The 15,949-nt window shown below is 37.0% G+C and overlaps 2 protein-coding genes across 3 annotated transcripts in view; both read left to right on the top strand.

The window, feature by feature from the left end:
• The window catches only part of ate1 (arginyltransferase 1), a gene marked incomplete at its 3' end in the record, with an annotated part of 211,311 nt that overhangs the window by 2,458 nt on the left and 192,904 nt on the right, over positions 1 to 15,949 (top strand). Inside the window, 2 exon segments of the mRNA NM_001089468.2 lie at positions 9,227 to 9,290; positions 15,887 to 15,949. Of these exon segments, the coding sequence (NP_001082937.2) occupies positions 9,227 to 9,290; positions 15,887 to 15,949 (127 nt within the window).
• slc29a1a (solute carrier family 29 member 1a) overlaps positions 1 to 15,949 on the top strand; it is a 378,565-nt gene that overhangs the window by 230,745 nt on the left and 131,871 nt on the right. The window lies entirely within an intron of this gene.

Here is a 15,949-nt window from a genome sequence, read left to right as displayed (position 1 = left end):
TACCTTTTTTTTATTCTACAATATTATTTCTGTCTTAATCATTTCTTATAATTATTTAAAACTACTAAAATGCCAATAAAAGTCACTTTGTTAAACCGCAGAGTTGATTTTCCAACATCAAAAATCGACAGAGCAGAGATCAACGTCCCATAATGCAATTCACAACCCTCTTTTAATATTTCTCAATTACCCTTTCTCTAATGATGATGTTAATGTCGACAGCTCACTGTAGAAATGCTGCTAAATGCGGCAACGTAAGCAGATGAGCAAGGATTGGACGGCTGCTGTGTTGTAATTGTGGGAAAGTGAGATATAAATAGTGGGCAAGCCTATGAATGAACGTGCTGGAGATGCAGTAATCTGATCCCAGTAATCTGCTCCATGCCACATAACGTGTATGTCTGGAAGAAGGAAGCGTGCATCTAATGCTAATCAGTGACAGTTGTTTACATTTGTGTTTAGCGGATGTCCTCAACAACATGCTTGGATGATTCTTATTATAGACTCTGTGTATGCAATGATGACGGTCTCAGTAACTCATTTGACTGATCTTGCGCTAATGGACTGACTTCAGAATAGATTCATTGATTGCTTAAGTGTTTAAAAGTGAAAGCAAAATCTTTAAAGTACACATGAAATTAAGACTAAGGATATTGATTTTGTTGGCTCACATTGCTAGTTTTATGGTGAATAATTAATCTGTGCATGTCATTAAGAAATAAAAAAGTGTAGTGACACAAATGACCATTTTGTCACTTGAGGTGTTGTAGGGTTGTTTCTGACGCGTGAGAGCTCAACAAACGAATCATCCTCCAAATACTGCTTATCAGATTTATTTTTTGCACAGACAGTTCTTATGGCTCAATTTCCACTTACAGTCTGGTATATAAATGCTCATAAAATCACATTGAATGCCTCCATAAAGCTCTTTCAAACACGTTCAAAAAATGTTGTGCTTCCCTCTAATTACACACCTGTTGTTCTAAGTCTTTGTCTACCTATATACTCCTCCAAACCCACACTCCACCCAGTGGTCAAAAACAGCATTACAACAAACATAATGGCTCTTACAAAAAGTTTGCCCTTGTAATCTAAAATTGAAATCTGAAAGTGCACTTCCTGTTTATTTTGAGTTGAATCTCAGATTAGATCTGTCTGAGGTAGTGGGCGTGGCCAGCATACGTAACCACGCCCCTCCTGCTGTCAGTTTTGACAAAAAAACAGAAATGGTCAGGAGGAGGAGTCTGTCAGGTTGTAATAACTCTCCCCAAACCCTTCTCCAGATATTTCTTAATGAAATGCGTACTTTACTACATCCAATCAGCTCGCAGTAGAAAAAAAACTGATGCTGTGTTCACACCAGACGCGGAACGTGCGGATAAATCACGCTATTCGCGTGTAAATAGCCGTGTGAATATTTGAGTTTACTCGCTTCATTCGCGTGTCAAACCCCGCTTCATTCGAACGTCAAATCCGCTTCATTCGCGCGTCAAATTCACTTCAGAACAGACGAGGATTCGTGTGATGGGCAGGGCTTCTGTCTGCCCAGTGACTCTAGCTTCATAGCTAAATGGCTGACATGGATTTTATAAAGAAAATAACAGTGCTTGTGTGATTTATGAATACTGAAAAACAGCATCGATACATTTAGGGTCGTGTATGAGTCCACTACATCCTTTCAGAGCCAGAGGTGCATCCAGCTCTGTGAGCTCATAAACTCCTCCAGAAACTGAACCTGGATGACGGAGACTTTCAGCGGTGCTTCTGACTGAACCAAGCCCAGGTTGATAAACTTGTCGGCTGAAGGATTTCCCCCGGGACACCGACAACAGGCGATACGTCACAATCACGCCCTCACAAGAGCAAGCTCCTGATTGGTTAGCGCGGCGCGACTGTCCACTGAAGTTCAGATGTTCGAAGTTGAGTGATTTGCGCGAATCGCGTAAAGCGCGTCAAACACGCAAAATGCTCAATTCGCACCGCGCCATTTGTGCGTATCGCGCAATTCGTGTCATTCGCGCATATCGCGCTGCAGGATGTCTATTCGCGCGTTTGCATTGACTTAACATGTAAATCACTCGCGCTTGCCGCGCGTTCCGCGTCTGGTGTGAACGCAGCATGAGAGTCCAAAAAATCATTATCATAAATTGTCCGTAGTTTATATGGGTGTAAGTGAGAATGAGTGGTTGGAAGGGCACCCGCTGTGTAAAACATATGCTGGAATAGTTGGTGGTTCATGTTGCTAATTTCAGACAACGCAACCTTTCCCGTTTTCCATAACGTTGTTTAAATAGCAAATCCATTTGCAGCACTTTGTGAACTCATGGGTGTTCCGGTCAAGAAAAGAGGTGTGTTAAGGCGCATTGTTGGACCAGCTGAGAGCAGCTTTTTCAAGTTATTCATGACAACTTGCTTTTGAATAATGTTTTCATTCATTTATTCAGTTTCGGCTTAGTCCTTTTATTAATCAGGGGTTGCCACTGTGGAATGAACCTCTAACTTACTTAGCATTTGTTTTACAAAGCGGATGCCCTTCCAGCTGCAACCCATCATTGGGAAACACACTTATTCATACACACACACTTTTAGCTTACCTAATTTTCCTATACCACATGTCTTTGCACCCGGAGAAAACCCGCGCAAACACGGAGAGAACAGGCAAACTCCACACAGAAATGCCAACTGACTTAGCGGAAGCACCGACCTTCTTGCTGTGATTCGACAGCGCTATCTACTGTGCCACCGTGTCGCCTTAATGTTGTTTTTATTATTATTATTAGCAGTATTATTTATTATATTCATATTTATTCATTCATTCATTTTCTTGTCTGCTTAGTCCTTTTAATAATCTGGGGTCGCCACAGCGGAATGAACCGCCAACTTATCCAGCACATTTTTACGCAGCGGATGCCCTTCCAGCCGCAACCCATCTCTGGGAAACATCCACACACACATTCACACACACACACACACACACACACACACACACACACACACACACACACACACACACACACACACACACACACTCATACACTACAGACAATTTAGCCTACCCAATTTACCAGTACTGCATGTCTTTGGACTGTGGGGAAAACCGCAGCACTCGGAGGAAACTCACGCGAATGCAGGGAGAACATGCAAACTCCACACAGAAACCCCAACTGAGCCGAGGCTTGAACCAGCGACCTTCTTGCTGTGAGGCGACAGCACTACCTACTGCGCCACTGCTTCGCCAAAATTTAGTAATGTTCAACTTGATTACATTTGTTTGTTTAAATTCAGCCCAAATAAATAGTTTGCAACTACTTAATTGAAAACAATTGTGTAAATCCAAGGAATCTTCTTTGAATCATTTTTTCAGTCTACTTTCCGTTGTCTCATTTCTTGTCCAAATATCATAAAACTCTCAGGGCAAGTAAAAGTATTGTTTTGTTTCACCTTCAGAAGAAGCAAGTCAAAATTAAGAGTATTTCCTTAACAAGCACAATTATCTGCAAGGAGGTAGGTCAAATAATCTTATTTTGCTTTAAAATGGAGATATTTGGACTAAAAACCAGGCTCTTTTTTTCATAAATCTTATCGATTGTGTATAAATACAATAATTAAATACAATTCTGTAGCTACTGGTCGACTATGATTCAGACTCAACATTGCAGATCTTGCGATGCGTCTATTGCTGATGTGCACGTTGCTGAAATAATATACAGTGATGTGCAGCCCTTGTGCGTTGTGAAAGCAACATTCATCCGATGATTTTGAAAGTTATACAGTGTGAGCTCGGCACAACGGGTCTATGCCCGAGTTGTTTTTGATGATGAGATCTTGCACTGGGTTTGAGATGATTGCTCAACTTTTCAGTCTTTCCAGGGCTTGTTTTGTAAACTCAATCAAGGGCTATTGTGTTGTGTTCTGAACAGGTGCCTCATACTGTTTAGATGAATGGATAAGTCAGGACAAAACATACTCTTGTCTTTGTTGTTGTGGTGACCTGACAGATGCCCCTTATAGACTGTTCTGTATTGTGTCAAGCTCTGGACTATTGAAGGGTTTGTTTGCTTATGCTCTGAGAGTTATTGGTCTGCACTGCAGAGCTCACAGTGAGCGGCTGATGAGTGATTCTGGATGCTTTTTAATTGTAATTATTGTTTAAACTTTGATTTTAATTTTTAAAAATTCATTTCCTCTTTGTGCCCTGTTTACACCTGCTACACTAAAAAAATATTTATTGAATTTTCTTAATTTTTTTATGGTAACTGGTTGCAAACAATTTATATGGACTTTACAAATTGAATTTAGGAATATTCAACTTAATTGGTTTAAACAAAGCCCACTTACCTTAAAAAAATCTGTAAATCCTATATATATATATATATATATATAGGAGGGGGGAAATTTAGGATGATTCTAAGGGCCCACATTGGATGGGGCCCTAAGAGTTAATATATGATTGTTAAGTGTGACCTCGCCGGGCTATACAGTTTTGCTTTATGAAACTGTATAGGGAGGCTCGACAAATGGTAATAATAAACTTTTACTAAGCAATGTAATACTTTTGAAAATCATAATCGCAATAAATATATCCATGCCTAAAAGTGGTCATTTTTTTTATTTTTATAAATTGTTAAAAAATATTGTTCCTTTTTTTTTTTCTTTTTTTTATTTCTCTCCCTTTTTTTATTTGTATTTTTTTCTTGTGTGTGTTTTTGGTTTACTTTTGCAACTAATATGATGTTATTTATTTATGTTGTATAGTTTTGCTTTTATGGTAATGCTCTGTATTTGATATTCATCTGCATTATTTGAAAAAGGAAAGATCAATAAAAAGTTCAAATCGTAAAAAAAATTAAAAAAATAAAAATAAGTAAATAAATAAATAAATAAGTAAATAAATAAATAAATAAAATTTTCGTGTCTGTGATGCAGAAAGTCCAGAGACTGACAACATGATTGTATTGATATTGTATTTATTCACTTTACTTTAATGTGTGATATGACAAAGAAATGGGCATAAACAAATATTTTCTCAATTCAAATGAGTAGTGGCTTGGACCTGGAATCAAGATTCCATACGTAATAATACGTCATGACTTAACAAGCGGATTAGAGGGCCCAATCAAAGTAAATTTATTTAAAATTCCAAAAAAAATAAAAAATTCCTGTAACAGTTTGATAGATTTAATGTGACTACACTCGCATGACTAATAAAATCATCTTATGGAAGGAATTATTTCAAATGCTCTACTGTATGAAGTGAGTTTCAAGTAAAACCATGTTATCAAACATGATATATTTTCACATGGCAGATTACCAGAAGCAAGGCAAGTTTATTTATATAGCACATTTCATACACAGTGGCACTTGAAAGTGCTTTACATAAACAAGAATAAAAAAGACAAGTATAAGAAAATAGAAAACAAGTAATAAAAATGATAAAAAAACAGATAAAAACAGGTTAAAAAGAATGAAAAAGAACAGAAAGACACTATAGTGCCTGAATCGTGTCTCGATTTGAATGTGCCTAATGTTGGAGCACATCTGATCATTTCTGGAAGCTGATTCCAGCCCAGTGGCTGAAAGCTGATTCACCCCACTTTGACTGAACTCCTGGAACTTCTAGTTTATATGATCCTAAAGATCTGAGTGATCTGTTGGGTTTGTATTCAGTCAGCATATCTGTAATGTATTGAGGTCCTAGGCCATTTAGTGATTTATAGACCAGTAATAATACTTTAAAGTCTATTCTGAATGTAACTGGCAGCCAGTGTAAAGACCTGAGGACAGGTGTGATGTGCTCTGATTTTCTGGTTCTGGTCAGAATCCTGGCTGCAGCATTTTGGATGAGCCGTAACTGTCTGACTGTCTTTTTAGAAAGACCAGTGAGGAGTCCATTACAGTAATCCTCTCTACTGCTGATAAAATCATGAACAAGTTTCTCTAAGTCTTCACTGGAAACAAAGCATCTGATTCTTGCAATGTTTTTGAGATGATAGTATGCTGATTTACTGACTGCTTTGACATGACTGTTGAAACTCAGATCTGACTCCAGAGTCACACCAAGGTTCTTGACCTTATGTTTTTTTGTTTGATAGTGCCAAGGTACGCATTCACCTTGAGAACCTCATCTCTGTTCCCAAACGCAATAACTTCTCTTTGTTTAACTGAAGAAAGTTTTGTCACATCCAACTGTTAATTTCATCAATGCATTGGCAGAGGGTGTCAATAAGGCTGTAGTCATTAGGCAGTAAGGCTAAGTTGATCTGAGTGTCATCAGCATAGCTGTGGTAGGAGATTTGGTTCTTTCTGATTATTTGGCTCAGAGGGAGCATGTAAAGGTTGAACAGCAGAGGTGCTAGATTCGAGCCTTGTGGGACTCCACAAGCAGAACTACCCAAAAATCCGCAAAAAAATATCTTAAAGCAATCTATCAACAACCTAAAAAACATTTGTAGTCAATTTTGAGTAAACTAAATAAACTCTAAACGTGTATGTTTGGTGTGACCTTTATTTATACCGTTATCAGCCATTTAATCTTCTTGTTATCAGTATAGTCGCTTTCTATTAACAAATGCATATCAACAATATTGCGTGGTTTTATCTGATATGCTTTTAGTCCACAAGAAGCTTCTATAAATGTTTCTTAATTTCGCGCTTAGTTTGTACTTTTTAGTCAATTAGTTTTCACATCAAATGCATTATAGCTGGATCTGGAATGAGAGACGTCTTAAAACCACAGCCAAAAAACTGAGAGTACTCCCAAAGCTTTGAGAACAGATGTCCTGTCCGTGTCCTTGTGCGGGAGCTTAATTCCCCGTGACGTCAAAGGAAACGTTTTCAGTGTCTGACTCTGAACTGTGACCAAGAGCTTTGCTGTTGGGGGCCCATTTAAGATTGTGCCTCAGATCTTGACATATAAGAATATAGATACAGTTGAAGTGAGAATTATTAGCCCCCCTGTTTATTTTATTCCCCAATTTCTGTTTAGCGCAGAGCAGATTTTTTATATATATATATATATATATATATATATATATATATATATATATATATATATATATATATATATATATATATATATATATATATATATATATATAACTATCTACTTATGTAATAGTTACTATCTGATTGTTAAGTGTGACCTCACGCGAAACGCCCTCCGGGTCCAATCGCTTTATGAAACTGTATAGGGAGGCTCAACAAATGGTAATAATGAACTTTTACTAAGCAATGTAATACTTTCGAAAATCACGATCACAATAAAAATATCCATGCCTGAAAGTGGTTAGTTTTTTTATAAATTGTAAATTTTTTGTTGAATTTTTTCTTTGTTTTTTTAATTTCTCTTGTTTTTCTTATTCCCCAATTTCTGTTTAGCGCAGAGCAGATTTTTTCAACACATTTCTTAACATAATAGTTTTAATAACTCATTTCTAATAACTGATTTATTTAATCTTTGTCATGATGACAGTAAATAATATTTGACTAGATATTTTCAAGAGTCTTCTATACAGCTTAAAGTGACATTTAAAGGCTTAACTAGGTTAATTAGGTTAACTAGGCAAGTTAGGGTAATTAGGCAAGTTATTGTATAATGATGGTATATATATATACACAAGTTAAAAAATATATATTAATAAAACGTATGCAATCTGCACTCCGAAGTAAAGTACAAAGGCTGCCACCTGGTGGTTCAAAGAGAACTTTCTTTTTTATTCATTTATTTTTTTATTTAAACTTCAAATAATAAACAGGCATTTTCAACTTCCATTGTTAAACAAATATAACATTATATCCAAGCAAAATATAATAAACAAAACAGTACAAACTAATAATAACATAAATAAACCTTAAATAATATAAAAAGAAATGCATTACATTCTGGGGGGTCAGTCCATATAAGTTGACAAAAGCTTAGAGAGCTTTAAGGCACCTTTTGTTTACACCTGTTTTATAGATTTATATAAAATATTGAAATAATTTTTAAATGCTTTGAAACAAGGAGAAACTTTAACAAATCTACATTTGTGGATATACAATTTTGCTACAATCAACATATTATTACACAGAAATTCAATTTCCTTGTTTTTCGTAAAAATGCCAAATTTCACAGTGTGATAGTCAAACGCAGGTATTACATTTTTTTGTCATCAACCACTCATACAATCTGTCCTAAAAAGATTTGACAATGGAACAATTATAAAAAAGATGTTCCTAGGATTCAATACCGTTTCAAGGAAAAAATACAAGCATTACCGTCTAAATTAAATCTTATTCTAAGAAATTCGTGACATGGATAGATGTCATTAATCGTTTTGAAATGTACTTCTTTCATTTTGGTTATCAAGGAAAATGACAGGTATCTTTTTCTAACTTCAATAGTGTCTGCTTTATAAAATCTCTCAGATAAAACTTTTCTTTTAACAGGGTTTAAAGAGAACTTTTTAGATACAAACGTGTGCATGCACATTATTCAACTTTTTTTTTATTTATTTATTTTTTTATAAAGGATAAGAATTTCTGCAGTCACGCACGTGTTTTGACCACTAATATACCAGTGATTTGATGCTTAGAAAAAGTTGCAGACACCTTTACCAATATAAAAATGCTTTTTTGATGCAAAATTTATACAGTTATTCTTACGCCGATTTAAAAAAAAACTTGAGTAGGCCTGGGCTACTATAATAAAAAAAATCTTCTCTAAATTTAGAACACATTGATGTGCATTGAAATACATGATGAATACTAGTCAAATGCCAACTAAGCCGAGGTTTGAACCAATTAATGCGCCACTGCCTCGCCATGACTTTATATCAGTTAAATTAAATGATGTTACCAAATGGTAATGAACCTACATAATTAATGAGCAAAGGCCAGTAAACAGTAACAAATAGCCAGTCAAATAGTCAGAATTTTCAGTATTGAATTTTCAAGGCCAGATTAACGTGGAAATGTAAAATTCCAATAACGTTTTTTAGATGTTAGTATCCATACTGTTTGTTTTTAGGATATCTACAAGCTATAGTGCGCACCAAAACAGTGAAACAATTCGCATTTAGGAGATTTAAAACTGATATAGATATGTAAAGCTTGTAGTTTGTCACTTCACAGTGGAATATTTACAGTATTTTGAAGAAAATCAATGTTGTGCATGTTCACTGTCTTGATATATTGAATATTGGTGCGTGTCTGTTTTATTAAATGTTCTTGTATGTTTTCTCTCTAGGCATGTGGTCCCATAATATGACAGTGCAGGACTACCAGGATCTCATTGACAGAGGCTGGAGAAGGTGCTGATATGTTTCCTCACTTACTCTCTGACTTCTATTGAGTGTTTTATAATATCAAATATTCAAATCACGTGTTGCTAAGTAGTCGTTTTTTGGCACAGTGTGTTAGTGGGAAAACACTTTGACAGATGAATAGCATGTGGAAGTCCTGGAGTGTAATGAGCTTAAGAAAGTGACCGATACACACTGAGCTCTCTCACAGACAACACCAATGAGTTTTCATTCACACGGTCTGAGCTGCTTGAAGAAGTGGTATAAACCGACATCAAATCACGATTTGGATCAATTTTTCTAGATGAGATGAGATTTTTATTTTTATTTTATTTTTTGAACAATGTGTTTATTGTTTTTGATTATACAAGACAGGTAACAGAAAAACACAATTCCATTTCGTCGCAATTATTTCCCACCCCAACAAAAGTACATCACTCTCTTCTCCCCTATACAAATACACAGAATTCTCTTACAAGAGACCATTTAAATGCAAAACAAATATTGTTAGGTGCCCAAAAACCAAGTATACATTACTGTACTTTACACATAAAAGTTACATTATCCAACAACACAAAATAAAAACAAAAATAAAAATAAATAAAAACACTATACTTGGTTAAACTTCTTTTAATAAATGACCAATATTATTGTTGTTAATGTAGTAATTAAACGGCTTCTAATTTCTTCATATTCATCCATTTGGTTTTTAAAGGGCCTCGTTTCAGCAGGGTGTTTTCGCACCTCTACTTTGGAAAAAGTCAGAAAAGTGGGCGTGTCCAGCTCTGTTTAGGGGGGAGTGTCGGAAGAAGAAAAGTGGGATGGTGTGGGAGTGTCTATTTGGGCACGCACGAGTTTCAGAGTCAAAATACACACACACACACACACACACACACACACACACACACACAAACACACACACACACACACACACACACACACACACACACACACACACACACACACACACACACACACAGGAGAAAGTGATGGTGTTTAACCTACATGGACATCTGTAGTCGAATTATTTGCCAAATTATTAAATGGTGGACTTTAACTGCAGTTTGGCTCTTTCATTCAGGGAATTCATTCATGCCCCTCGCGACACACGAGATATTTGATTCGAGGAACTGCTCTAAGCGTGTATTTTTCATGCAATGTTTGATACCGCACGGCGAATGAGAGAAAAAAAACCTCAGCATTTCCCAGAAACTTAGATGCACACTGCAGGTAGCATCAGAAAGCCGCGTGTGTTATTCCGGTCACAAAATGCGGTAAAAACCCTACACGAGGTTAAAGTTTGGTTGTGGTGCTAACGTGTTTACACTCTGTGCAATAGTTTGTTAGATACGAACAAACTGAATAAACAAAGAGCACTGGGCGCTCACTTACCAAATCTGTAGAGACAGGACAATCACCAGCAACTAGAGCCGCGTCTTTATTAAGAGAAGACTACAACCGAATCCAGATCTCAGCGTTTGCAGATGAGAACAGCTCTCAGGTAAACAATGTTCCTCCTTAGACACGTAAGTTATTGTTGTCGAGCGTCGCGTACACTGTTAATCCACACGTGACTCTGAGCTCTCACAGAGAGAAAACGAAACTTAACTGCAGCAAACTATAAAAGCAACACTTCACGCTTGTTTTGCCAACACAACGTGTCGTCTCTGTCCTGAAAACACTTTGACAGTAATGAATATTAATGAAGTTGCACAATAGAGCGCGCTGATTGGTTTGAACCAAGCCTTACTCATGCATTAATTTATCACACTGTAAGACGTAATAAGACTCACTCTGGCACAGACGCCCAGTCTGCACGCTGGAATACAGGCTATTATGTCATGACCGTGACGCAGCTTCAAAAATTCGTTTCAAACAGGAAGTACGAATTTGCTTGAAATAACGCAAAAACAACCAATTTACACTTTTTAGTGAAATATAGGTGTCCTAATAGTGTTTTTAGCAGTGTGGGACACATATACGACTGTCAACAGCTCAAAAAATGTGTTTTGGTGTTTCGTGACCCTTTAATAAAATATGTTACTTTTTCCATGGGCATACACTGTGCCATGGCATTAATCCAACTTCCAATAGATGGTGGATCAGGTCTTTTCCAGCTAAGACCTATCATTCTTTTAGCTTGTAATATAGCATAATCTATTAATTTGCGCTGCTGAAGATTTAGTTTAAGGTTCTTTGGGTATAAATGTAGCAAAATCATTTTTGCATCTAGTGGAATATTCAAGGGTACATTTATCTTTGTAATATCAATCACTTCAACCCAAAAGTCTCTAATAATGTAGCATTCCCAAACACAACGCACAAATGAACCCTGAGCCTCTCTGCATTTAAAGCAGGTATCAGGAATATTTTTATTAAACCTATTTAGTTTGACAGGAGTTATATAAGTCTGCATCAACCATTTATATTAAAGTAGTTTTAAGCTAACGCTCCCTTAAGCCTAGTTCACACTACAGGATTTTAAACATCAGCAGATCGCTGTGCCGTTCACACTACATGACCTGACTTTGTGTCTTTTAATCTCTGTGGTGTTCACACTACGCAACACTCCGTGAACGATCCACAAGAGGGGGGTCACACACTACATGATCTGACAACAACTCATTCCCCATCAGCTCATTCAAGCTACCAAACCACAGCCAATGAAATTTTGAGGGAGGAGTCGTCAGAAAAAAGCTGAACACTATTGGCTGCTTGTGTGCTGATGACATTACTGACAGCGTTTCAAGCTTTGGAGAAAGCATTTAAAAACATCGTCAAATCAGCTGATTTATCAGCGCATTAATCACTCATCTGCAGGTTCCAGTGGATAGATACACAGAGAGTTTTTAATTTTTGTAATTTTAGAACTCTTTGAAATAAAACTAACATATTTATAACACCCCGCCGTTTTCTAACTATTAGTGTATTTCTTTCTGACATTGTTATTTTTTTTATTACAAAACAGTAAAGAACTGAGCATTTCTGCCTTAAATTACCATATTGGTCAAAATGACTGCATGCATGTCTGATACTTTCACTGTGACTTTAAATATGTGTGCATTTTCTTGACTAGCAACTTCCTGCTAACATAAACAAAACTTTCTGATGGCAAAAACATCAATTTACTTCAGATATCTTTCAAAACAGCATATTCTGTGCTGTGAAATAGCTCCTGTTTGAAAGTGGAAATGAAAGCCAAGATCTTTAAGTGTTTTAGTATCTTAACTACATATTTATAGGCTGTATTACCAAAAAAAGATGATATTTTTAGGGTAATGGTGTCATTAAATATGATGCCAGACATTCAAAGCTTAATTTTAATATCTCAATAATAGCTTTGAATGTAAACATGTTGTGACAATATGGCGTTTTATATAAGAACCGTCAGAATGAGCCGTATGGTAATTCTAATAGTTACAGAATTCTAGTTCCACTGTTAATATAGCCTACTCTCATGTCTGTGCTAACGCAGAATGAAGCGAGTGCACCGATGCCCATTCTGACCAATCACAGATGTTTCTGCTGAGCTCCTGAACACACAGGCACGCGGCTCATGCTGATATGCTCTCTCATTGGCTGCAGCTCGTCACTACATCTGACCACACGTGGGGTTGAGTCGGCCGACTGCTCTGAAATATTTAGCATGCTGAATGTTGGATTTCCGTCTGCGAGGTGTCGGCGACACGTCAGCGAGCCTCGTTGATGCGTTGTTCAGTAGTTCACACATAAAGAGCGGCGAGCGCCGAGCACCCGCAGATTTCTTCCCGATCACAGCTCGATCTGTCGGCGAGCTCGTTAACTTCCAAATCGGGCTCAAATCAGGCTTAAAATCCTCTAGTGTGAACTAGGCATAACTGTTTTTGAGAATTTTTACAGACTTGTCTTCATTCATCCTCAGATATATCCTCACTCAATCCCATCTTCCGTAATTCAAGTTTAGGTGTTGATGGTTCAGTAGACCCCGATACAAGCCAGTTGTAAAAAACTGATATTAATTCTTTATTATTGCAATTCTTAGTAATTAATTTTTCCAAAATGGAAAGTACTGGCAAGTTTATTGATTGGTTCTACCTAGAAAGAACAAAACTCCTTATCTGTAAGTATTTAAAGAAATGCTTTTTTGGAATATTGTACTTAGTAGATAATTACTCAAACGACATCAAAGATGAGATGAGATTTATGTTTAGTATAACCAGTGATTCGCCCTCCTGTTCATTTTTTCAAATATTTCCCAGATGATGTTTAACAGAGCAAGGGATTTTTCACATTGTTTCCTATATTATTTTTTCTTCTGGAGAAAGTCTTATTTGTTTTATTTTGGCTAGAATAAAAGCAGTTTTTAATTTTTTTTAACACATTTTAAGGTCAATATTAATAGCCCCCATAAGCAGTATTTTTTGCTTATCTACTAGGGATGCAACAATGCAGTGAGTCTACGGTTCAATGCATACCTCAGTTTTTTAACACGGTTTATGGTTCGGTTCTGATGGCTTGACATTTGTTTTTTTTTCTTTTGTTATTCTATGCTTAGGCAATAGGATTAGTAAGAGGTTAAGGAAAAAAAATAAAAACAATTTATTGAAATACTCCTATATTTTACTTTAAAGTCAAGAAAAGTACACTAGTTCCTATTGTATATAAAAAAAACACTGAAATCTCGCAGCTGCTGGTAGCCCATGTACCAACTGGGGAACACCAAAGAGCTTAGAATCACAAAGTGGCGACACTGTAGTGTAATTTTGGAAACAGCCACTAGATGGCGCGGCGGCCATTTTGGAATGAAAACTCCAATAGAACAACAGCATATTATAATAAGTCTGTTAAATAAACTATTAAAAGTGCTGATGATTTTGATAGTAAGTGTTGTATTGTCGTCTTTCAGGTTGTATCTCAGCTTTAATGCGCTTTTTAAAGAAATAAATAAAAAACAAAGCAGCTGCTTGCCATTGCGACAGTAATGAGATCCAATGGACAGCCGATTGCTTTCACTCCAAAATGGCGGAATCCAGGGCTGTTGCTGGGCGCTGCTGTTGCAATGGAACGTTCTATTGAGTGTCGCCTCTTGGTCATTCTAAGCTCTTTGGGAACACATAAATTCCTACATTTTGAAAATAAACATACATGTGAAGTTAATAAAGATAAATCGGCCATTTAAAATAAACATATTTGTACTTAAGTAAACATAAATAAACCATCTTTATTATCTCGGTGCTGAAAAAAGTGCGAGACGGTAGTCTGTAACGTGTATCGAGTGCTTTTATAAGATCACAAAGCCCGCATCTCCATTCATTTAAAAACGGCTACAAATCTTTAGCAATCAACACCCCCTTTGCCTTTATTGCCTTTATTATTTTAATGTGTCTCTCGGAACCAGTTGGGTATGTTTGCTGGACGAATTCAACGAGGGATTGTTGCTATTTGGAGAACTTTATTCAGTGGTGTAGCGCAAAATGCGTGGGGCCCCCTGCACGAAGTATTGACGGGGCCCCCTGGTGAAGAGGGGGTTGTGGAGAGCGATCTGAAACTGGAGGGAGGGCGGGGGCTGGGGTGGTGGTGGAAAGCGATCGCAAACTGAAGAGCAGGGGGACGGCCCGTCCGCTACGCCACTGACTTTATTACCTTCTCTGCTTTCATGCCTTCAGACAGTGATATTGCTAGGTGATGGCGCCGCAGATGTGCAGTCAGGTTGGAAGTGTTTCCGTTTGAGTAGGCAATAGGTGTAAAACTATGCTTGTGTAACCCCGCCGGTCCTACGCCACCCATCCCGCTCCGAGCTGGTTTCAAACCGACGACCTTCCACATGAGAGTCGGTTGCTCTAACAAGGAGGCTAAAGACCATGGCCTCTAGCATCTGTCGCTAGAGCACCTTTAGAGGTCAGAGGAGTGAGGTTTACCTGCACAGCACACACTAGCTGGCCTCCGTTACACTTGCACAACAATTTTTCTTTCATTGGCATTGTTCTCATCGGCAAAACTTTGCAGATTTGAAAGACGCTGGTGTGGTGAGAAATACGGCGCTTCCTCGTACTGTTGCATTACTTCACCGCCGCTTGCCATGTTAAAGTGTGGAATGATGGTTAAGCGCCCTCTAACTTTAGAGCATAGTGATTGGATATTTACTCACTGGGAGGAGTTTCGTCATCTCAGCTTGTAGATTACAGGCACACACAAACAGTCAATTCTGCTGTAAAACGCACAAATCTAAACGTAAAACCGAAAAAAACGCAATTCACAAGCGCGTATTGAAGCGTGGATGTCGTACCGAATGGTTCATTATTTCTATTGAGAATTGTGGCATCCCTATTGTCTACAGAACAAACCATCGTCATACAAGGTTCTAGTGAAGCCTTTAAAAGTCCCTTTAAACTGAATACTAGTATCTTGGAAAACATCTAGTCAAATATTATTTACTATCATCATGGCGAAGATAAAATAAATCGGTTATTAGAAATGAGTTATTATGTTTAGAAATGTGGTGAAAAAATAATTCTTTCCATTAAACAGAAATTGATAAATAACTAATAAATAAATAAATAAATGTTATTTTAATGTATTTGTTAGCAGATTAATTTTATTTATTTATGATGTTTTTTTTTTTTCAGAAGTGGCAAATATGTTTACAAGCCTATTATGAATAAGACCTGCTGCCCACAGTACACCATCAG

Source organism: Danio rerio, chromosome 13 (genome assembly GCF_052040795.2).
Source record: "Danio rerio strain M-AB ecotype USA chromosome 13, GRCz13ab, whole genome shotgun sequence".
In the NCBI taxonomy this organism is placed as follows: Eukaryota; Metazoa; Chordata; class Actinopteri; order Cypriniformes; family Danionidae; genus Danio; species Danio rerio.
Note: the sequence above shows the minus strand (reverse complement) of the source record. Positions and strands in the feature narration are given on the sequence as shown.